Here is a 23,831-nt window from a genome sequence, read left to right on the forward strand (position 1 = left end):
TTGGAGCCTGGGAAGCTTGAGGACCAGAGGTATGGTGCAGGCCAGCCGTGGGCTTGGGGGTTGGAGCTAGCCTAGGGGGATCTGTCAGGGACCGCACCTCACTGGGCTGCCCACTGCAGAATTCACACAGGCGACAGACCCTACAAGTGCCCACATCCTGGCTGCGAAAAGGCTTTCACTCAGCTCTCCAACCTCCAGGTGAGTGCACCGCCGCCTTCCCCGCGCAAGGGAGCATGAGAAGTGGGTGGGGCTGGGGAGCCCTGCGTGCCTCCTGACCCCTGCTGTGTTCCCCCAGTCTCACCAGCGCCAGCACAACAAGGACAAGCCCTATAAGTGTCCCAACTGCTACCGGGCCTATGCGGACTCCGCCTCCCTGCAGATCCACCTCTCCGCGCACGCCGTCAAGCACGCCAAGGCCTACTGCTGCAGCATGTGCGGGCGGGCCTACACCTCGGTGAGTGCCCCGTTGGGGCTCTTCCTTCCCGTCTCCGCTACCCGTGTCTGCTTTTGGCTGCTCCGGCCCAAGCTCCCAGCCTTGTGAGGGCCTTTAGTCTCGGTTTCCCAAGCATAGTTTCCACCAAGAACTGGAACACATATGGCAGTGGAGGGGTGGGCAGGGGAGGGGATCTGGCACCCTGCTCTCCAGAGCCAGGGAGCGAGAAGGGCCTCACCACAGGGAAGCCGCAATCCCCATCATGGCCACAAGGTGGCGCGGTGACCCGGCCCAAAGCCACCCTCATCTCTGGAAAGGCCTAAATCGCACCAGAAAGGTCATCCATCTCCTCCAGCCCCTGTTCCTGGGTGGGAATTTCCCTAAACAAGGGTCTTTCAGCACATAGAAGAAGGAGTCTAGGTGAGACATGTGTGTGTGCTTCTGGCTAATCAAATATTTTGGTTAACAGACCTCTATGTATAACCAGGTAGACATCACTGACCTCAGGTACAATGGAGGAGGTAACAGTTCCTAACTCATAGGGCTGCTGGCTGGCACAGTCAGCACCTGGAAAACGTTAGGTAACACAATTATTTATTAACTCAGTGTTTACTGAACACTCATGCCAGGTGCTTGGGAATCAGGATGAATCTTTTGACATATTCTTTGCCCCCACGGAGGTTGAAGTTTTCTGCTGGAGACAGATAATAAAACAAGTAACCACACAAATAAATATGTGATAACAAATTGTAGTTACACAGTGTTTCTCAATGTTGATGTGTCTGCAGGATATCTTTCTGCTGGGGGCCTGCCCTGTGCACTGTAGAATATTTAGTGACATCCTTGGCCTCTCTCTGCCCACTAGCAATCTCCTCCCCGAGTTGTGACAACTAAGAATGGCTCCAGATATTGCCTGGTGTCCCCAGGGGTGAAATTGCCTCTGATGGAGAACTACTGCTATTGGGGAAAAATACGTTTTGACGAATAGCTGCTGACGAATAGCTGCAGGGAGGACGAAATGGAGTTGGGAAAGGGAGAGAGAGGTGTGGGCAGGCAATCTGAGAAAGTAACATTTAGATGAAGCCTTGAAGGGTAATAGGCCAGGTGAGGAGGTGAAGGAGTGGGAAGAACCTTCTCTGCAGGGGAACAGTAAATGCAAACATCCTGAGGTAGAACAAATATGGTGTGTTCCAGGAACTGAAAGAAAATTAGGTCACACAGGGTTTGGGGACCCTGTTAGGGAGTTTGGGTATTTTTCCAGGTGGAGTGGGAAGCCAATGGGGACCATTTGGGAGGGTATATTTAAAAAGTCATGCTAGCTGGAGGGGGTGCATGGATCACAGCTGCGGTGAACAGCAGTATCTGTCAGGCGCCAGCCAGGGCTACTGCTTGCTGACGGAAAGTAGATCCTTCTGTGGAGTTCAAAGGGCAGAGGGTTGAGAGACTAAGAGGACACAGCTCCAGGGATGAGGGCCTCAAGGGAGTATGTGGGGGACCCCTGAGACCTAGGAGGCCTGCTCAGCTGGCTCACAGTCAGTCCTGGCCTCAAGCTCTCAACACTGCCCTACATGTACCTATTCTCAGAGGAGGCCACCGTGTGCACGGCTGTGGTTGTTGGAGTCTGTCAGGACTCTGGAGGGACAGGGTGTCAGAGCTCACCTGGCCTGAGGCCTCACCCTGAACTGGGCCTGCTTGGACTCAATAGAATAAGAATACTTACTTTTTTAAAAAAAGCATGTTAATGGATTAATTTTTTAAACCACTCTAATACATAAAACAAACATTTTTGAATAGCAAGCCTTCATGTCCTCATCAGCCCCCAGAATTGTCAGCCAATCCTGCCTCATCCATATCCCTTGTTTTTTAAGTAAAACTGAAATTATAATGTTTCACCTGAAAATGTTCACTCTCTGTCTCCAAACATTAAGGACACCTTTAAAAGAACAATCCACAATACCTTTACAATACCTTAAAATAATTCACTGTAAGGCCTTAGTGTCATCAAATACCCAGTCAGCATTCACATTGTCATTTGTCTCACGAATGCCATGATTTTAGTTACTTACAAATTGATTTTGTAGTCAAGGTCCAAATAAGATGCCTCCCTTATACTGGGTTAGTATATCTTTTAATCTATTGGTCACACACACCCCACCCTTTTTTCATGGTAACTTTTTCACTGAAGGTAGTTTCCTAGTTTGGATTTCCAATCGCTTCCCTGCAGTGTTGTTTGATAGACTGTTGCCACCTTATTTGAGGGCTTCCTCCACCGGATTCTGAACAGACTGAGGTTGGAATCCAGGGACCCCCTCCTCCCGGGTGAGAGGTGGCTCACCAAATGCTCTGTCACCTTGCAGCTTAGTGTGAGGGCCTGGGGCCTGCAGGTGAGCCCTTGGGTCACCTCGCCCACCCAGGCATGGGTACCTCAGGTCAGATTTTGCAGAGCCTGTGGGGGCTTCAAGGGGTGAGCTGAGCATGCCCAGTGTGTGCTTCTCAGAGTCACCAATCCAGTCAGGCCTGGCTTCTACCCAGGAGAGGATGGCGTGTGGGGGTACAGAGGCCCACCACCTGGAATGAAAGGTGGACACTGGGGAAGGAGTAGTCCCCTCAACCCTTGATGCATGCTGAGCGCTTCATCCACATCACAATAGCAGCCTTTGAGGTTGTTCCTTACAGAGGAGGAAGCTGAGGTCTGGAGACGGGAGCTTGTCTGAGGCTGCACCACTAAGAGATGGCAGCCTGAGTTCAAATGGAGGCTGACTGCTTCTCTCTCACTGGGAGCACCAGCCAGATGGGGGCAGCTATGCTCAGTCTGGCAGGCGGGCTGAGGGCCAGCCAGCAGACCCCATGAGAGCCTATTGGTAAATGGCACTGTCCTGGCCCTGGGGAGTTCCAGGTGGGCATTGCTGAGTGGTGAACTTAGTGCCTACCACCTCTCCCGCCAACATGCCATGGGCCCAGACTCCGGTAAATGAGCCTGCACCCACCCCGGGTGTCAGTGCAGCATCCCTGGACCCGATGCCTGGTACCCATCTGACCCCCACAAAGCCACTTCTGCTCCAGGCTAGGTGGCCCCCCTGCCAGGAGCCCTCCAGTGGCCACTTTTGGGAACTGCAGCCTCTGCAGCATCCCTTGCCGGCAGTTGGTTCTGTGTCTGAATCTCACCCCTGCCCACAGGAGACCTACCTGATGAAGCACATGTCCAAACACACAGTGGTGGAGCACTTGGTGAGCCATCACTCGCCCCAGAGGACCGAGTCCCCGGGCATCCCGGTGCGAATTTCCCTCATCTGAGCCGACCCAAGGCGCCGCCCTGCCCTGCCCACTGGCAGTCACAGACCCAGGCAGCACCAGGCCCCAGCTCCCTCCAGGGGCCCTCCAGGAACAGCCGAGCTCTCTCATGACCTTCCTGAACTTCCAGAAAGCCTGGGCCACAAAGCCCTGCCCAGTCCAGCTCCGTGGGCAGCCCGGCCAACTGCAAGATTCTGGACTGTTCTGGTGGCATCCAAAGACGATCTCAGAGCACTTTGAACCTCTCTGTTGGGTTTTCTTTTTGTTCCCCAACCTTCACTTGCTTCACTGTTTTTGTTTTTTTTTTTTGTTTGTTTTGGAAATTACAAAAAGATATTTATTGGCCAAGAAGTTGGTGCTGCTAAGACCGAGAAATGAAAAGAATCGGACAGATGGACACAGAGAACCAGAGGGCAGTGTGGGACCTTCTCTTGCCTCGGCCTCAAGCCCGAGTTTCTGGACTGCAAAGGGGTCCCCCAGGTGGGAGGGGGCAGGAGGCGGCTGGAGTGAGCCACTCACCCCTGGGTGCCCAGCTTGAACCTCTCGAGCTGAGCCCTGGGCATCACTGGGCAGAAGGATGTGGCAGCTACCAGGGCTGCCCAGGCTTCCGGAGGTGAGCCAGAGAGGGGCTGGGAGATCCACATCCACAGGACCAAAGGGTGCCATGCTGGACTGGGCTGGGCACAGGTCCAGGGAAATGGGGTGGGGGTTGGCTGGGTAAGACCTGGCCCCTCGCTGTCCTGAAGACCACCCCAGTCTACCTCGGTGCTGGCCAGGAAACCTATTGGCTACCTCTCCCGTCATCCCAGGCCGTGGCAGGGGGATGGGGAGGGAGTGGGCCTGGGGTTAGGATCGCCCCCTCCAGAATTTCCTCCAGATAGGGCAGAGCCCAGGGAGGGGTTATTTGTCTTCCCTGCCATGGAGGGGGCTCCCCAGCCCAGGCCTCCCACCCCTCGGTAGGGAGGAGGGGTCCAGGAGCAGGCCCTGCCTCAGCCCCCACAGACACACCCCAATCTGAAAGCCATGCGTGTCCGTGTATATAGGAACTATGTACAGAGCCCGGAGAAGCCCCCTACATCCCCCGGGAAAAAAAAAACTAGACAGAAACTCATCTATATATTCTGTATCTGGAGTTCCGTTTTGAATATTAACTGTGTTATTTTTATACACTTTTTAAGCCTTAACTCGCCATTGATTTACCAGTTCAACGTTTCCTGGGGTTTCTTTTCCCAGGGGGTTCTCTGCCCCCACCCCCACCCTTTGTTTGACTTGCGTCGTCTGATACTCAGTATTGTAGCTTTTTGTCCGCATGTTACTATCCTGTAAATATGCTGTTAAACATACTGTTAACACCCCTTTGCTTTTTCCTATGGGACCTTCAGGCCACCATATTTAGAACTAGTTACCTTATTAAAAAAGAGAAAACAGTCTGTTGGCTTCTCAGTCTGCATCTTGGTGGCAGGGAGGTGAGGGCAGGTGCCGCTCAATGCTTCAGGAAAGAAGTATGCATTATATTTAAGACAAGGGGTGGGTAGCAAAATAAAAATCAAATGTGGGGGAAGACATGAAAGGGGGCAAGAAACGAAGGAATTTCAAACCTCTGCTCTTTGTATTTCTCTGTTGTGAAGAATAAACTGTACCTGCACCCGGGTGGCGGCCGTGTGTGGCGTGCTCTGTGCGAGGCCGGGGCTGGGGGGCACCTTTCCACTGCTCCTCTCCCCTTCCCCGCCCCCCAGACTTGGGGAAGAAGGGGCATGGCCCTTCCTGGTGGGCCAGCCTCGCTCCAGCTGCTGCGCCAAGTGCATGGTGTTGATCACCTCACCACTCCCTATGAAGTGGGCAGCAACCCAGGGGAGGTTTCTCGCTAAGGATCCTGCTGCCATTTAAGTGGCAGGGACCTAAATTTAACCCAGGTGTGCAGTTCCTGAAGGCTTTTTACATGTTTGGGGTCCACCAGTGAGGTTCACTGCCCCTGTTCCCAGAAGGGCAGCCACTTCGGGGATCTTTGGGGATCCGTCATGAGTGCCCTGCTTTGTGAAAGCTATTCCAGTGATTGAGGGGACCAAGTCCCCTTCACATACATTGTCGCCATGGGGGTGCCAACATTTTGATAGCCTAGGAGGGAAATGCAGGTATCAGTTCCTCTAAAATAGATCAAGGCTGGCCCTGTGCTCACATCGAGGGAAAAACAAGTGACTCAGTCAGGAGCCACTGTCGATCTCACCATTGGGAACTCAGTCATCTGAGAGCTCACAGTCCTTGTGTGTGTCAGCACTTGGCCCTAAGTGATAGAAAGCCCGCTCCAAATGAGGAGTCATTGGCTTATGTAACAGGACAGTGCAGGGCTCCAGCCAGCCTCAGGGCTCGTTATCTGTCTCTAGTTCTCCACTTGGCTTGATTCTGAGTCAGCTTCATTCTCAGGCTCCCCGCAGGGTCAGCAGCTCCAGTCTCACACCCCCAGGTTTCCAGCAGGCAAACCTCTGTATCTCTCCCAGAAGCCCCAGCAAGAGTCTAACTGGTTCTTCCTGGTTTGGACTGGGCTAGGGACCATCCCTGAACCCATCACTGACCAGCATGTCTGTACTGACTGGCTTGAATGTCTGTCCTCCAGCTCTGAGCCTGGAGCAGACAGTGAACCCCCATCGGAAGTCCATCTCCCCAAGAGGAGACCAGCAGGTGTTACCATCAGAAGGGGAAATGGGAGTGGAGGAGGTAGGGACATGTCTTGAGTAATCCTACAGGCCTCATCTCTTTCTCTGAAATTGACCTCTCACAGCCTGCTGTGCCCTGAAGGGACGGGCTCCTGTTTGTGTCCTGTGACCCTATCCCAGCCACCGCTGATTGACCAGGGGTGGGCACCTGACTCAGTGACCTGATTCTTAGGCCAGTGGTGCCATTGGTGTGTGCTGGCTCCTGGATCCGATTGGGTGGATCACTTCCCAACTCCACACTCAGCGTCCTGGTTTGAAATCAGCAACGGTTTGAATCAGCATCCTGGTTTGAAATCAAACTACAACTTGAAATCAGATTGTGAAAACATCATGGGATAATAGCAAACACTACAAACGTGGGCTTTCTGTTCCCTCAAAGAACCAGTTGCTAAGCATTTACCAGCACACCGGGGCCTGACTGTTGAATCAGTCTCCATTCCATAAATTAGGAAGAAGTGAGGAGATGGTGGGCACCTGAACTGGAAGGCTGTGGAATGGGGTTGGGGTGACTGTGCTGGACCAGACACATGAACGTAAGGACGAAGGAGGCAGAGAGAAGTTGACATGGACAGAGGAGACCAAGAACCAGGGACAACTGGTTCCTGACTTTCTGTCTCCGTCTCTGGCCAGGTTTAATTTCCTGCTTGTGCTCCCATTAGTGAACTTCAGTTGCTAGTAGTGTGACATTGGTAAGTTATTTAACCTCTTCGTGCCTGACTTTCTCATATATAAAATGAGGGAAATAATGGTAACCAATTTATAGGGTGGATGTGAGGACCAAATGAACCAATATATGTTTAATGCTTAGGACTCTTCCTGGCACATAAGTACCCAATAAATGTAATTGATGGTACTGTTATTATTTGATGTAGCCATGGTGGATCAATATCTCTTATGATCAATGAACCCTGACTAGACAGCCGATGATGTTTGGGAATTTCTGATGGTGGCATCTGGCATGGCAGGGTGGGGTCGCTGGCACAGGTAGATTTTGCATGTAGCAATCAGATTTGTGGAGTCTGGTTCTCACCTGCTCACCTGGAAGCCCTCAGGCACTTCCACTGTCCCTGAGGGCTCTAGCTTAGGTGGAGCTGAGGAGTGTTGATTGACAGTGACAGAAGGAGTTTATCCCCCTTGTTATTGCTGCTTCTGCCACACGCCCCTCTACTGCCAACACACCCACCCTGGGCCTTTGGGTAAGACAAAGGAGGGGGCTGTTCCCAAGACGCCGTCCACTCCCTTCGAGTAGGTAGTTTCCTTGGCCCCTCCCCCTCTTCAGAAAGGTCCCCACCCACAGCATCAGGCGGCCCCAGCCAGCTCCTGGAAACCCCTGACTGGCATCGTTTCCTCCTTAAAACAGGAAATGGCCATTCTTTGGGGAATCCTTTGTGCTCCTTGAACTTGTTGGAAAAGGGGCAGGCAAGGGGAGGGAGAACGCAAGGGAGAAGACAACCCCTGCAAGGAGGGAGATTGGCAGCCGCACTTTACAATGAGAAAACAGACTCAGCAAAGGTAAGGAATGTGTTTGTAGTCACCCACAGTTAGAAAAGGAGCGATTCCGTTCCAGATCGTACTGGCTGTTGCTCAATTCTCTCATGTCCTAGGGGTCATGAGTGCATGAGTGTCAGTGAATGTAAGTGGGGTGGGGGGACATTTCCCATTAGAGGAAGGGATGTGCCAGCTCACAGTCCTCAGGCAATAACCTGTTCTTAGGCACACCTGCCTGTTCTCTCTAATCCAGAGTCCAAAGGTCTTTAGGGTTTTGCTAATCTAGTTTTGGAAGGACGCACTGGAAAATTTCAAACTTACGCTATGCCAGGGGAAGATCTCTCTTATCTCACATCATCAGTAATTGGAACCTGCTTGTAAAAATGGTAAGATTGTAAAAACTATCAGAGTTAATACTAGCCAGAACTGCTGTCCTACCTAGGAACAGTGGAGGCTGTTAGAAGTGCAAAGTCTATGAGAATACTATATAAAGGATTCAGGAGACTTGGATTGAAATCCCACCCTCTAAGGGCCTCAGTTTTCCCAACTGTCAGACAGTCTCTCAGGGGCTTCCAGGGGTCACCTTCCCTGTCTCCTTGGCTCTGTGACCACCTTTCCTGCAGCACCTGATGACTTCGTGCTTCTGTTTGAAGCCTGAGTTTTACCCCCTTCAGGGTGAAGAAACGTGGCCAAACAGCCCTATGGACTTCACAGCAAGGAAATGTCATTTTTGTGGACTCTGACTCTTCAGGAGAAAGGACCATAAGAACACTTTTGGAATAATTTATTATAATATTTCTTAACTGTAATTTCATTATAATATTTCTTAAATATGAAATATGCTTGAGGGGAGGGGAAATGGCCAAACCGGATGCCGCTAGCATCTCTCCCTCTGTGGCTCAGGCCCAGGGGCAGCTCTGTTTGGCCTGTGGGCCAGTGCTGGCTCTCAAGCTGCTGGCCCTACACATTGACTCAGAAATCCTGTGCCCGAAGGCAGTTATGTTTCCTTTTTGTGCTTCAGTCTCCTTACCAAAAAAAGGGTGGGGGTCAGTGAGGGGGCTAAACATCTCTTTGGGCCCACCAGCTGAATTCAGTGATGTCAGAGGTGAAAGGGCCCTAGGTACCTTGCCAAGGCACCACTGCAGTGAGGGAAAGGGGATCTTCAGTGATTAACTCCCCAAAGGCCAGGCCTCCTCCTCCCACCCCGTGGCTGGGCACACCTGGCAGGGGTTGGGCTGTTTCCACCAATCTCTCTCCTCCCTCCAAAGTGCCATGCTGCGCCCAAGAGGGACGCCCCTGCCCCCAGGGTCTCTGCTGCCTGCCACGCCCGCTCCCGCCCTCCTGGGGACCCAGGGCGAAGCGACTAGTGGCGCAGCAGGGCGTACTCCTTGGGCGCCCAGAGCAGGCGCGGGCGGCGAATCTCGGCCCGCTGGCCGATGTCCGGGCTCCAGCAGAACTCGGGCGACAGCACCTTGGCGGGTTTGTGCAGCCAGAAGAACTTGTTGAGATGGCTCTCGTCGTGCCAGCGCGCCTCGAGGCCGCGCGCCTGGTCCCGCTGCAGGCCCTGCGCGCAGTGTGCTGTCAGACCGCGCAGCGCCGCCACGCTGCCCCCGAACACGGCCGCGTGGTAGTAGAAGTCGCCGTCGCCCGGGGCCAGTGCGGCAGCCGAACGAGCGTCGCGCTCGAAGGGCAGCAGCCACCGCGGCCAGTGGTAGTGCCAGGCGTGCAGCTGCGCCACCGACTCGGCCAGGGCCTCAGGTCCGAACGCGCTGCTGAAGTGCTGGTCCACGTCCATGCAGAACACGAAGTGCGCCTCGCGGCCCAGCCGCCCGCCCAGCGCCTCGTGCAGAGTGCGCATGCGCTGCATGGACACGTCCTGCCAGCGCCGCGCGCGGACCACGCGCTCCACGCGCAGCCGGCGGTCGGGGCCCAGCTCCATGCGGGGCACGGCGGCCGGGCGCTCGGTGAACACGTAGTACACCACGCGCTGGCCCCCCATGAAGTGCTGCTCGGCGGAGTCCAGGAAGCGCGCCAGGTACTTCTCCAGGTACCTGCGGGGTGGGCGAGTCAGCCGGCCGTGGCCCCTCCCCTCCCCCACTGGGGCTTCCTGGCCGTGAGGCAGGCTCAGTCCCCGGAACTCCAGAACTCTGCAATCCCAGAACCTTCCAGGCGGATTAAAGATGACTGCAAATGGCTTGGCACTGCAGCTCTGAAGGCCCTGTGATCCCTCCATTGAACATGGGCTCTCACTGACTTCTGTGACCAATACAGCACCCCAGACGTAGTGTGCTGTGCTGGCCCTTTAGTGGACTGGCAGCATCAGCCTTTGTCTCTTTAGAGTTCTGAGACTTCACTTAAGAAGTCCAAGAGCTTTGATGTTGCAATGAAGTGAGGAAGGAAGCTCAGGCTAGCCGCCCAGAGAGGCAGTGTGGAAAGAGGTGGCCCTGCAGTCTTTTCAGCAGTGGGCGGTGCCAGTGGAGAGCCAGACACTGGGGAACAGTGGGGAGCCCTTCCTGTGGAGCCCTGTGTGAATTTCTGCCCACAAAATCATTAGCTATAAATAATATGCTGTTGTTTTAAGTCATTGAGTTTGTGGTAACTCCTTAGATGAATAACTGGAACGTTTGAAATACTGTAAACTTTATGTTAACAGACTTTGAGATCCTAGGGTTCTAAAATAATAGTGATAACACTTAATATTTTTGAACATCTGTCATGTGCAGATTGTTCTAAGTCCATATGTGTTATCTCTTTGAAACCTCATCGTTTATTATGATCTCACCTTTTCAGATGAGGAAGCTGAGTCACGAAGAGCTTTAGTAACTTGTGCAAGCATACACACAATTGGCAAATGGTGAGGCTAGGACTCGAACCCAAGCTCCAAGGTTGGTATTGGAACGTATACACTGACCTGCCCTTGGTCTGTTCCTGGTGAAACTGTGAGAAATTGGTATCAGAAGTTTTGGGAGCCTCAGCATCCCCTGGTGTTGGGTCCATGGAACCTTGGAAGTCAGGACCTCAGCACCCTGGAATTTCTGGACCTGGAGCCTCTGACCCCTAGGGCTGGTGCAGGGACGACATACTCAGCATCTGGAGTGGAAGTGAGGGCACCACAGCCTTGAGAGGCCAGCACTTCTGCCCAGTGGTTGGCTCTTGGTCCTGTTTGCCCCAGTGCCTCTCTGGGGCCCCCTCCTGGCTTGCTTTCCCTTCTAGAGTGTGGGGATAGAGTTGGAAGAGCCCTGAGCAGTTGTCTGGGGTATCTGATAAAAGAATTCCTTCCCCAGGCTTCTGGATCTCTCTTCCTGGTTGCGGAGTTCTCACTACTGTCTCAAAGCAGCTGCCCCATTATTACAGGCTCTTCTTTTAATTGCCCTGAACCCTGTGTCTCTACGTGAATATGGCAGGGTCTGATTACCACTCCCAGTCAGGAGTTCACTTTGCATCACTTCTGGAAAGTGGATACCAGCATGGCCACCCCCTGCCATCCATAATGGGGAATCAGTGCCCCTGGGATTCTTCACCTACACTCCAGGCTCCTTCTCCATACCTGGGACCCATCCATTGCCCAGGCCCCTCAGCTCCTCCACTGACTCTTCCCTTGCAGTGAATCCTCCTCCCCATCCTCACTGTCCCCTGGACCACTCCCTCCACTTGGTCATCATCAGTCTGTCTCCCCTCCCAAATCACCACCTCCCTCGTCCCACTCTCTGAGCCCGCATCCTTCCAGCCGCTTCCTGTGATACCAGCCCTAGCAGTCCTACCTCACTGAGTCCCCAGGGCTGCTGACTTTACCACTTTCTCAGTATCCCTCTCCCTCTCTTCACTTCCCTCTTTTTGTTTTTCAAGTGAAGCAGAGTGAAAGCTTTATTTTAATACACTTCAAGGGAGGAGTGGGCCAGAGTCAAGGTGGACAAAGGGCTTCACTTCCCTCTTTACCAGCTCAGATTCCTCCCATGCAAAGCTCCCCAGCTCCCCAGCCCCTCTCCCTCCATCAGACCGGTTTGGCAGCATCTGTCCCCCCACCTCTCCCCACCCTCTGCTGCCCCTTATCTGTGTGCCTGCACCTGAGGCCCTGACCCCGAGGGGGCCATTCCCTCTATTTACCCAACTAGCCTCACCTCCTCTCACCACTCTCACCTGAGAGACTCCAGCATTTTCTCACCACAGACCCAGTGCCTCCACATGGACTGGCCCAGCCCCTGGGCAGCTGTCTTCTAGGACATGGTTCTGAGCCCCTGGCGGCCCATGCTGGCTGGGCTCCCAGGTGTTGGTGTCCAGGGAGGAGGGGAAGGGAAGGGATGGTCCTGCCCTTGCCCTGGGAGTCTGGGAGAAGGGATGCTGTCTTTGCCTCCTGCTTCCCTTGGGATCCTGTGGTACAGGAGGACAGTTTGCTGCCCCCCTTCCCTCCTCCACAGGTACAGCCTTCCCACCCCCACCTGGACACCCCTCCCCACCTCCAGGCCTTACCTGCCCACTGCAAAGACAGTCAGACCAATGGTGAGGTTCTGCTGTACAGCCTGTTGCTGGGCCACATCCGGGTCAAAGGTGCCATCCCAAATAATGGGGGCCCCCCAGGAGGTACAGGTCAGGACTTCAGGCCGGGCCCTGACCAGGGAAGGAATGGGGAGACAGGTCCGTTCATCCACGTAGTTGGTGCATGTTCACTGCCACCTCCCCAGTGCTGGGCTCTAGGGACTCACAGATGGGTCAGACCAGTTCCTGCCCCTAGAATCCCCAGCCCAGACCCCACACAGAGCCTTGGGAGATGTGTGACCTGGCGGGGCCCTTGGGCTGAGTGCCTGGCCCTGCCAGGTGGGGGATGTGAGGGAGGTAGGGTTCTCTGTAGGATATATGGGGGCTCTCAGAGCCAGAGGGATGGTAGCTCCTTACCAGGGACGCAGGAGACCCGTGAAGTTGTCTCTCAGCAGGGCCATTCTGGCTGAAGGGCAGACACCCATGGGGATGAGCACTTCCAGATGCCTGCGGATGGGGGCAGCAGAGAGGTCAGCCAGCCATCTTAGGAGCCCCCTCACTTGCTCCTTGCAGGGAGGGAGAGCCCACAGGGACACTTGTGTGGCTGAGATACCACCCTCCCTCCCTCAAGGAGGCATTTGGGAAGAGCCACGTTAACCCTAACCCTGCTGGTCCCCCCTCGAGTGCTGGGGGAAGTGTACCTGACTATGTGGAGCCTGTACAGGGGCAGCCCTAGGAAGCCAAGTGTAAGTAGGATCAGCCACCAGAAAATTCTCTTCCAGGTCCTGGACAGTGGAGAGGTGCATCAGCAACTCATATATATATACACACAAATGAAAAATTATGTAGTTTAATGTTTCATTTGATTTTTTTGAATACAAATATACTCTACATGGTAAAGACATTCAGAGGTTATAAGAGAGGCTATACAGAGCAATCAATGTCTTCCCCTTTCCCGGCCCTGTCGAGTCCTCTGCACGGAGGTGGCAGAGCTGCTAGTTTCCTGTGCACCCTTCTGGGGATGGCCTGTGACTATACGGGCATGTATCACAGAGGAGCGGATTCCTTCTCTCCCTCTTTCTATCTCCCTCTCCCACAAATGGTAGCACAGTAGATAATACATTCCACATTTTCCACTGTTATGTCTTTGAGGTTATTCTATCTCAGTACTTAAAGTGCTTCCCCACCTTTTTCCCCCAGCTGCCTAATATGCCACTGACTGGAGACGCATAAGGTACCTAACCAGGCCCCTCCTGATGATCATTTAGGTGTGTGACCCTTAGCTTTTCCCAGCAGGGCTGTGGAGCATCACCTTGGGCAGGTTTGGGGGATGATAACCTTCCTGATTGGGTAGGAGATAGATCTGACCTTGGACAGGAGGAGAGACAGGGAGGGGGACACGGGAAATGTGTGGCTTGGTGGCTGGGAGTTGAGCACTGTCTGGGACTTAGGGATGAGTTGCTGGGCTGCATGAGGGCCAGCTGTGGTCAGGGACTGTGTGTCTCTGGTGGCTCCAGTTGGGTTTCTCCAGCAGTGGCCCCATTCCTACCTTAGAGGAAGCAGACTTTGGGATTTGTCCATGGTTGGTTGTTTTTTGGAAGGGCCCCCGAAGTTGAGAATGTTAAAAAGTGCCTCCTGGGGATCTCATGCCCTCCTGTGTGCCCATGTCTCCAGAGAGGCGGGAACCATAAGGTGAGGTGCATGGGCACTGGGGCCAGACCCTGGAGTTTGAATCGCAGTCCACCACTTACTTACTAGCTGTCTGACCTTGGGCAAGTTTCTAGGTCTGTGCATTTCAGCCTCCCCATCTGTAACATGTGGTGATATGATAAGGAGGCCTGGCATGGGTATTGAGTTAATACATGCCAACTGATTAGAAGAAGGCCTTGTGCCTAGTAACAGCTCAGTAAATGTTAGCTCTTGTTATTATTCCTGAACGGACCCTCATGATCCTGGACATGACCCTGGACGACCTCCCAACTCCATTCCTTACCTACAAGTCCTTCCAAAATCTGGCTCCCCAGTCTCTTTTAAGAAGAGACTGATCCATCTTACTACACTGATGGACAATGACTGCAATGGGGTATCAGGGGGGACTCGATAATAAGGACGAATGTAATAACCACATTGTTTTTCTTGTGAAACCTTCATAAGAGTGTATATCAATGATACCTTAATTAAAAAAAAAAAAGACTGCCTGCTCAGACCCTCCTGCCGCTGCCTTTTCTGCTACCCATCACTGTCCCTCAGCAGGTGCATCTAGTAAATAGCTCCGAGAGACATCTTGCAGTTGTGCACGTGGGTGTGTGTTCATCTGTGTGCCATCTCGGCACATACCTCCTGTTCACTTGGCCAAGCCAGCAGCCTGGGGCCACCCCGACCCTTCTCGCCCTTGCCTTTGCCCACCATCTGCCGTCAGTCTCCAGGTTGGGTTGACTTAGCCTCCTCGGTCTCCCCTCTCTCTGTCCCTGCAGCTCCCACAGTTACCTTGCCTGCTCAACTCTCACCAGGACTACGACAGCAGCCGCCCCTCTGCTTCCCGTCACTCCCCAAAGTCAGCTTATAAACATGTCCATGTCACACAACTAGGTAACTCCTCAAAGCAGAAGGGCCTTTACCAAGGGGAGATAGGGGGACTGTTTGCCTGCTAGTTTGCCTCACTAGTAATCGAAGGCATGCAAATTAGAACAAGGTGGTGTTTTGCCTATAAAATGAGCCCATTTTAAAAAGAAAGAAATGAAAGTAGCCAAGCTGCAAGAATACAGTGAGGCAGGCGCCCTTATCCTTGCTGGTGGGGGTGAGAATGGCTACAGCTGTTTGGGAAGCTACAGCATTTTGAAATTTTTGGCATTCATCCCCTTTAATTCAGTCACCCCAGCTTCTAGGAATCTGTTCAAAGGAGATCATCTTCAGTATGGAAGAAGTTTACGTATCAAGATATTCACTAGTTTCTGCTCATTCATGCGTTCAACCTAAATTTATTGGACACAGCTCAGCATCAGCAGTGTGCTAGGTCAAGGATTCAGAGAGAGCGGGACAGACCTTGTCTTACGGGAGTGGAGTCAAGAACATGTGGGTGGCCAGGAAGAGAGGGATGGGTCAGATGACAGTCCACAAACAGATGAATGGAACACAGCACAGTGAAGGCTGTGATCAGTATAACACAAGATGTCATGAGGGCAAATTGGAGAGTGGCACCTGAGCCTTGATAGATGGGGAGGAAGTCAGGGAGGTTTTCTGGAGGAGGTGGCCTCTAAGTAAGGACCTGAAGAATGAAAAATTATCCAGAAGGCAGTGGAAGAAGAAGGGAGGTCCATGCAAAGGAAATGGCAGTGTGCAGAAATGAGGTGAGAGAAATTTGGGAGGTGCATAGCACTGCAGCTTATCCTGCATAGGGAGTGCAGAGGACATTGGAGCTGGAGGTAAGCCAGGGCCAGATCATCCGGCCCTCATTCCAGGCTGAGAGGTTTGGACTCTTATCTTGAGGGCCAGTGGGAAGGCCCAGAAGGTAATTCTTCCAGGGAATGATGCAGCCAGGTTTTTATTTGGGAAAAAGTACTCCAGTTGAACTATTGAGCCTGGATATAGGGATGTGGGGGGCATGGCTGAAGGGGGAAGAAGGGTAGAGGCTGCTACCAGCCCATGGGAGGTAATGGGGGTATGAACCAGGGTATTGACAGTGGAGGGCATTTGGAGGAGTAGGTGGTGAAGGGCTGTCAAGAAGGTGGGATGGGTAGAACTTGGTCACAGGACAGAGGGATAGGGCTGGGGGACGGGGAAAGGAAACAGTGCCTGATTGGTTGAGGGTAGGGAGCTAGAGCCCAGAAGGCAGGCAGGCTCTGGAGAGAGCTCTGGATTCACCAGGAGGGCAGGGATATCCTGGGGGAGAGGGAGAGGAGCCAGGCCCAGGCATCGAGGGTTTGGATGGGAATGGGCAGGGGACCGAGTGGGTAGAGGGTAAGCGGCCAAGGTCAGTGGTGGAGGCATGGGCAGTAGGAGACTCTTTCCAGAAGTTTGGCTGTATAGACAGGTAATTGGATGGGGTTAGGAGGCTATGGTTGATGGAAGTGTGTGTTTCTTGTGCACAAGGGAGACTTGAGCTTGGTTGAACGTTAGCTGGAGAGCATCGTGGAGAAGGCACGTAGGCTGCACAGATACAGGTGAAAAAGGCTGGCATCCAGTGGAAGGGACTGGCCAGACCAACTTGTTAGGAAGACTCTGCAGTCATGTGGGAAAAGTGCTTACACAGGAACCTTAAGTGAAAAACGCAGGTTCTAAAATTGATGGGCACTGTGATTACAATTTAGCGAGAATAAGAACATGCACCAGAGAATAAAAACATGCACCAGAGAATAAGACTAAAAGGAAAAACTTAGGTGTCTCTGCAGTAAGTTAGAGTAGGTGGCCCCCAGCCCCACCTCTGTTGTCTGTAATGGCTCAGACTGCTTTTTCTAAGGAAAAATACAGTGAGCGATTTAGAAAAACAAGTCATTGTGAGCCTTCTTGGTGACTGCAAGGTAAAGTCCACATCTTTTAGCCCTAAGAAAGCTTCAAAACCTGGCTCCTCAATTGTCACCTTTAAAGCGCTCACACCTGATCCAGTTTTCCCACCCCTAAAAGTGGAGAACTTCATAGGCCATCGATGTTCTTGTAGCATTGCTTGAAAAAAGCAAATAGATATAAACAACCCCAGGGTTCATCAATAGGAGATTGGATGAAAGAATTATGCATACCTGTACAAGGGAAAGCAACATGTCTGTTAGAAAGGGTGAGGTAGATTTACATGCTCTGGGAAAGAAGTCCTAATGAATTAAATGGAGAAAGAAAGAACTCAGGAAATATGGATATATGGCAGCTGATCTCTACCTGTGTGTCCATGCATCTATAGACATGAATATCTGTGTTCTTTCATAAACATGTAGGGAAAGATCTAGAACAGCATCGTCCAATAGAAATATAATGTAAGCTGCATACACAGGTTAATATTTTCTAGTGGCCACATTAAAAAAGTGCAAATAAACAGCTATAATTAATTTTAATAATATTTTAATATAACCAATATATCCAAAATATTTCAACATGTAATCAGTATACACTTATTGAGGTATTTAACATTTTATACTAAGTCTAAATATTAAATCCAGTGTGTATTTTAGATTTACAGCATATTTCAATTGGGATTAGTCACATTTCAAGTGCTTGGTAGCCACATGGGGTGGTGGCTCATGTTGATGAGTTTGTGTTATTTTTATTATTGTTTAAAAAGAAACAACAGGCCCCAAATGGAGTCACTCATGGTAAATCCCACATCAGCAAACCAAGACTTAATACCTCCCCTAACTGCAGTTTCAGCCTGCTGCAGGACTGGAACCTTTCATCAGTCCATCTGCAATTACCTGGCCAGCTCGGTAGGGAAGTGCCCGAGAGACCCCTGCCTATTGCTAAAGGAAGCCGACCTTGCCTGAAACAATCCACTCTGCTAGGAACTTCATTTTACTACCTCCTTCTGCCTATAAGAACTTTACATTTTGTACAAAACTTTCCATTTTGGAACTCCTTTCTATTTGCTAAGAAAGGATGCTGCCCAATTCATGAATCATTAAGTAAAGCCAATTAGATCTTCAAACTTACTGTTGAATTTTGTTTTTTAATGTTATCTAACAGAATAAAATGATGTCTGTTTCTTCATGCTCATCTCTTGCCCAGAATCCCCTTATGCCTAGGCACCCTCTGGAGTGTTTTCCAATACCAACAACCAGTTCAGTTCTCCAGCATCAGGTGGATGTCTAGCAATTCAGTTCAATTCTGATACTGTCTTCCTGGAGTTGTGTCAGATACCACAGGTTAAAGAGCTCAGTCCCATAAGACCACCTCTCCTTCAGATGCCAGTTGTCAATCCCAGTCACCCATACGTCTGACTGACTGGCTGTCACCCCCCAACACCCCCCAACCTGCCCCGGTTCAATAATTTGTTAGAACTGCCCAAGAACTCAGGAAGGCATTTTACTTTTATTTACTGGTTTATCTCAAAGGATACAAATAAACATCCAAATGAAAAGGTACATGGAATGAGGTCCCGAGCTTAGGCGCTTCTATCCCCATGGAGTTGGGGTGCACCAATCTCCCAACACATGGATACATCTGCTAATCTGGAAACTCACTGAACACTGTTGAGAGTTTTTGTTACCCAATCTTCAGCTCTCAGCACCCCCACCGAGGCTGGGGGGTGGGGCTAAAAGTCCCAGGCCTCTAGTCACTTGGTCTCTCTGTTGATCAGCCTGCCTGGAGGCTCAGGTGGGACTGATCCAGGCATCACCAGCACAGTGACAGAGGACACTGGGGAGGGCGCTGCATTGGTGTCACCCATCTTTCCACTTGGATGTCTCGCAGACATTTCAAATTTATATCGTCAAAAAGGAACTCTTCAGTTTTCCTTAACTGCTCTCCCACTCAGGTCTCCTCCACTGCGGTAAATGGCATGACGACGACCTCGCCTAGTTCCCAAACTGAAGACCTCGGCGTCCCCCTTGAGCCCTCCCTTCTCTCCGCCATACGCAGTCCACCAGCAAACCCTGTGGGCTTGCCCACAACCCCCACCCAGTCCACCTACCTGCCTTCACCTTTCAGTCCCCTCCAGCTGTTTCCCCCTGCGTCTGCTCGTCACCAACAATCCACCCACCAGAACGATCTTTCCAAAACGTGAATTAGAACATGCCTCTCCCCTTTTTAAGACTTAACAGTGACTTCTCACTGCCCTTAGAATGCAGTACACATCCTGAGCTCTGGTCTGAAAAGCTCTGTGCCCGCTGGCCCTGCCGGCCTCTGTCTCTTTCCTTTCACTCTTGCCCTCACCTGCTGCCCTGTGGTCCCCAGCCTTCTTGTTCCCCTTTGCATGGCTTGTCCTTGTGGTTTGGATTTCAGTTACAATTCCCATTAATCCTCTTTCACCCCTTGGCTTCTACTAGTGACTGTGAAGTCTTTGTCTCCAGTCAGCCCCTTGCTGAGCACTGAACTCAGGAATCACGGGTCTCCTGGGCAGCTGTGTCCACCTGGGTCCGAAAGACTCCTAAAACTCAGTGCTTCTCAAGCTCCACTTTGTATTTCCTCTGATCTCCTCTTCCCTCTGTGTTCTGTGACTGCTCCCAGTTACTCAGGTGGGACCGTTTCTCCCTCCCCACATAGCCGATCAGGTCAGCAAGTGCTGTGGCTTCTGCCTCTCCCTTAGAGACCGAAGCTCCCCTTCTCTGTGCCTCCAGGAGCCATCTGAGCCTCCCTGTCTGCCGTCTGGATTTCTGTGACCATTTCCTGACTTGCCTCTCATTCTTGATCCCATGAAGTTTCCTAAACGTGCCACAACTTTGCTTCTACCCCACATCTATCTTTGCCTGTATTGCTCTTTTCCTACCGACCACCACCAAACTGAGTATTTCTTCGATACCCAATGTCCTCCTTTGTGAAGGCTTTCTCGACCTGCTCCAGCCACCACCCCCTGCCCCAGTATGCTCCTCTGTACCCACGCACACCTCTGCTCTAGCACCTGCCAAACTCTGTAGCTGTCTGCCCCACCAGGCTGTCCTGTGTCATTTATTAGACTTTGTATTCTCAGTGCCAAACTGAGGGCCTGCCTCATAGTTGGTGATATCAATTATTCAGTAAGAGAATGAAGCAGTGAATGGGTTCCTTCTCTTCACTCTTTCTCAAACTGTTATTTCTCCGCTTAAACTCCATTTGCTCCAGGGTTAAGTCTGGACTTGTTATGAATGATCCCAGACATTTACTGAGGCAGACACTCTGCCAAGTGTTTGATTTCTCTATCTCATTGACGCCTGACCACAGTCCCTTAAAGGAGATGCTGTGCTTATCTCCACCTTACAAATGAGGAAACGGGGGCTCAGAAAGGCTAGATCACTTGCTCAGGGTCACACAGCTGGTAAGTGGTGGATCTGCGGTTTAAACTTAGGTCTGATTTCCAAGCCAGAGCATGGCACTGGGGCTCCTTGTCGCTGGGCCCCAGCTTGACCCTGAGGCTTGTCTCCCAAGGGCCCCTGGCCCTGCTCCCCATGGGCTTGGCACCTCCCAAGCCACCTCACGTTCCCTACTGGTCAGCTTTTCTTCTGCAAGGGGTCTTTCACCTCACTCTTGTGCTCCATGCTGAGCTTCCAGAGGGGCTGGCGGCAGCTGGGCATCTTTAGCTCCTGGAAGCAAAACTACCCCAGGAGCTACACTATGGGAGGTACCGTTTGTGCTGCAGGGGCAGGAAAAGGCTGGAGGGGACCTCTCAGCTGCTGTCCTGACCCTCCTAGCCAGCCCCCTTCCAACCAGGGTAGGCAAGCCCATGCTTGTCTTGGGCACTGGGCCTCAGCCAGGGCAGCCAAGCATAGCTGATTTCAAGTGGCCCAGGTGAGTGTAAACTGTCGGGTCTGGGAGGTACCTATCAGCAACTGCCATGCCCTCCCATGCCCCAGTCTGGGAGCACTTTGTTCACAGAGGCCCCTGCCTGACCCATTCTTCCACACTCCTTGCTCAGATATTTTCAAAAGGACCCCCTCCACCTGCAGAAGGTGGTCCATCAAGCCAACCCCATGCCCTGCTCCACAGGCCCTCACTTTCGAGAAGGGGTTAAAGATCAGCCATTAGTTTTTAGGTGGGAATAAGTTCCCAATCCCAGACAGTCACTGCTGTGGGACTAGAGAGCTCTGTTCTAGTGTGGGGCACACCCCCTTTGTCTTTGTTCTCTGGCTCACCAGAGAAGAGTTAAGGGAAGCAAGGATTGCCCAGTTCTTCACAGGCTCTGAGATTGCCCAGGATGCAGTCTTCCCCCACCCCACTGCCCACCATCCTCTTAGGTGATGTTCCTCTCACTCCCCTTCTCCCAGGACCTCCGCAGCTCAGCTGTTGCTCAGCAGGCTGGCCTGGGTGCTTCCTCTTTGACTAGTCTGGCTAGCAGGCTGGGATCCTCTCAGGTCAGATGTCCCACCCCACCTTCCCCCAACACACCAGCAAGTGTCCCCGCTCACCTGAGTCCCTCCTTTAGAGCCATGTGAAGAAGGTGGTGGGACAGACTGCTAAGACCCTCTCAGCTCTGAGCCAGGGGAGAAATGACCTGTTCCTGGTGACCGGAACAAAGCTGCTCCCAGCCCTCTGCCAGATGCCACACCAGAGAAGCCCGCCCAGATGGCCTGTCCTGAGAGGGACCTGCTTGGGGCGTGGTGCCTGGGGGAGGTGGCTGGCCCCAGAATGGGGTGGGGCCTGGGGACCGCTCTGAGGCCCGTCACCTGGAAGAAGGTGGATCTGTGGTAGGCGAGCTCTGGTAGGCCAGAGGCTCCGAGCTCTTCTGTGCTGATTCCTTTTGCCTGCCTAGGAGTCCATGTGCCCCTCTTCAGTGTCTTCAGGTCCTGGGAAAGGTCCACGGGCCAAGCTGTGGTGTTTGCGACCCAGGGAAAATCCTGTTGTGGACAGAGCTTCAGCCAGATTTCAAGGGCATTGGTCACCTGATTGTAACCTTAGATAGGAGCTAATCTTTACTTCCTCAATAAAATGGGGTACATACACCAATCACTGAGGACAGTGTAAGAGCCATAAAAAGAGAGTGGGTAAAGCAACAATTCTCTCAAGTTTACACTGAGCAGGGTTTCTAAAAGTGCAGGTTGTGATGCAACATAGGGCTGTGAAAATCAGTTCCAAAGGTCATGATCAAGATTTTACAAGTATAAACAGGAAAATAAAATATTAGAATGTATTGTACATAAAGGTAGGTATTTTGTGAAGTTCTTGTTTCAGATCTGTAAGTATGTATATAAGGGTGGTAAACATTTTTTTAAACTGGGTCATGATCAAAAAAAGGTTCACAAAATTCTGTGTCAAGTGTAAACAGGAAGAAATACAGGCTTTCCCTGAAAGCAGTGTTCCTGTGAAGCCTTTCGTAAGCCAAAATGGCATAAAGCAATGATCATTAATTTATACAGAAAAATTTTGAGCCTTCCCAGACCCAAAAAATAACCTTTCGTGGGCTTTTGTGATACCTGAGGACACAGCTTTGCTAATGGGATGCAGAAAATAAATTGGAGACAAAGCACAGATGCCCACACAGTTCAAACCTGTGGCGGCCCGATGCTGACATGCTGAGCATAGTTCAGGAGGAGTGTGGGGCCACTCTCTGCGCTTGGGATGCACAAGCCTGGCTCGCGGCAGAACAGACACAGAATGCTGTTTTCCCTCTTTTTGTAAAAGCAAAGTGGCCTATGTGGACTTTCAGAAAGGCTGGGGATACCTACATATATTTAAGGACACATTCTTCAAACTTAAAATAGGTTGGGGGCTTTCACCCAAAGTAAAATAGCACCAATGTTTTCCTATTTCGGTCAGTCCCCTCAAATTCACCCTGTGGTCTTTTAGTAGTTGTTTTGGTTCCTTTTCCACCAGATGCATAAAAATAAACGCAGGTGGGGCCTGGTTTTCATTGTCTTCCAGAAAGGGAAAAGAGAGGTCTGGAGTGAGGACACTGCCCAGAGCCACCGAGGCCTCAGTATGCCTGCACTGTAGCCTGCATTCCTCAGGGATGAGGTGGGGATGGGCATCACCACAGGGCTCCTGTTTCTCCTCCAGGTAGTAGCTACATTTTAATAGGCTTTCCAAAGAGGACTTACCAGTGTTTGAGTATTGGCTCTTCCAAGTCAGTGTTTCATCTTCCCAGGTCTCACCTTTAGAGACCAATTCAGTAGGCTGGGGCTTGGGCTTCAGACCCCCATTTTAAACAAGAGGAAGAAAACACTGCCTTAAGGATAAAACTAGGGAAGGGCAAGGAGCATGAGGCCAGTTGCCTCTCCTCCTTTCCTCAGGATAGACGACAGGGAGAGGTTAAGCTCCATGCAGAGCATGGGATTTTTGTTTGCCACAAAGGCTTTGTTTCTAGCACAAGGCCTGGTTCACAGAGGTACAAGGTCAACACAAGCCACTGTTGGCTGCATACACCTCGTCCAACCCTGCCAGCTCCCATGGTACTAACCTGCACTTGTACTTTGCATAAGCTGCCTGGGTCTGGAGTGCCCTTTCTCCTTTCTCCGAGGCTTTGAAGTCACGATGACAGTGACTCTCCTATAATTTGCTATCCCAGCATCCAAAAAGTGTTTAGGAAGTGCTGCGTGAACCAAAGCCATCCCAGGGGCTGTCCTGGCCGCTGAAGGCGCCTGCTGGGGGATCTGCCCCAAGTGTTCCAGATATTCCTGGCCCAACAGTGTCCTGTCTCCAGAGGGAATGGCGCTCTGGACCCTCCCACTCCGAGAGACACCCGAGTGAAGAAAAGGGGAGGCATCTGTTTTTCTCCTGTGAACTGGGACTAAGGTCGTCCGCAAGTGATCTGGCTCCAGCAAAGCATGAGGATATGATGTCCAATTAAGTTGGGCATCCCTCCCCCAACCCAGGGGCTCACCCCTCTT

The 23,831-nt window shown here is 51.9% G+C and overlaps 2 protein-coding genes across 7 annotated transcripts in view; one reads left to right on the forward strand and one right to left on the reverse strand.

Moving 5' to 3' along the window:
* Nucleotides 1–5,374, forward strand: part of ZNF362 (zinc finger protein 362) — a 37,097-nt gene extending 31,723 nt beyond the window's left edge. For all 4 annotated transcript variants that reach the window (XM_037010416.2, XM_073233603.1, XM_073233602.1 and 1 more), the window contains 3 exons: nucleotides 120–198; nucleotides 296–454; nucleotides 3,611–5,374. In XM_037010416.2, the coding sequence (XP_036866311.1) occupies nucleotides 120–198; nucleotides 296–454; nucleotides 3,611–3,727 (355 nt within the window). In that variant the 3' untranslated portion in view covers nucleotides 3,728–5,374. The remainder of the gene's footprint in view (nucleotides 1–119; nucleotides 199–295; nucleotides 455–3,610) is intronic.
* Nucleotides 5,375–8,692: 3,318 nt separating this feature from the next.
* On the reverse strand, nucleotides 8,693–23,743 carry A3GALT2 (alpha 1,3-galactosyltransferase 2). 3 transcript variants are annotated; one of them, XM_073233610.1, is made up of 5 exons: nucleotides 21,672–23,743; nucleotides 13,098–13,181; nucleotides 12,814–12,903; nucleotides 12,391–12,528; nucleotides 8,693–9,974 (listed from the first exon to the last, which is right to left on the reverse strand). In XM_073233610.1, the coding sequence occupies exons 3-5, from the start codon at nucleotides 12,879–12,881 to the stop codon at nucleotides 9,287–9,289; spliced, it is 894 nt and encodes a 297-aa protein (XP_073089711.1). In that variant the 5' UTR covers nucleotides 12,882–12,903; nucleotides 13,098–13,181; nucleotides 21,672–23,743; the 3' UTR covers nucleotides 8,693–9,286. The 3 variants fall into 3 exon arrangements, with proteins under 3 accessions (XP_073089711.1, XP_017523473.2, XP_036866313.2); XM_017667984.3 differs by having other exon boundaries at nucleotides 21,414–23,743; XM_037010418.2 differs by lacking the exon at nucleotides 13,098–13,181 and having other exon boundaries at nucleotides 21,414–23,743.
* Between the last annotated feature and the right edge of the window lie 88 nt (nucleotides 23,744–23,831).

This window comes from Manis javanica, chromosome 4 (assembly GCF_040802235.1).
Source record: "Manis javanica isolate MJ-LG chromosome 4, MJ_LKY, whole genome shotgun sequence".
Taxonomy (NCBI): domain Eukaryota; kingdom Metazoa; phylum Chordata; class Mammalia; order Pholidota; family Manidae; genus Manis; species Manis javanica.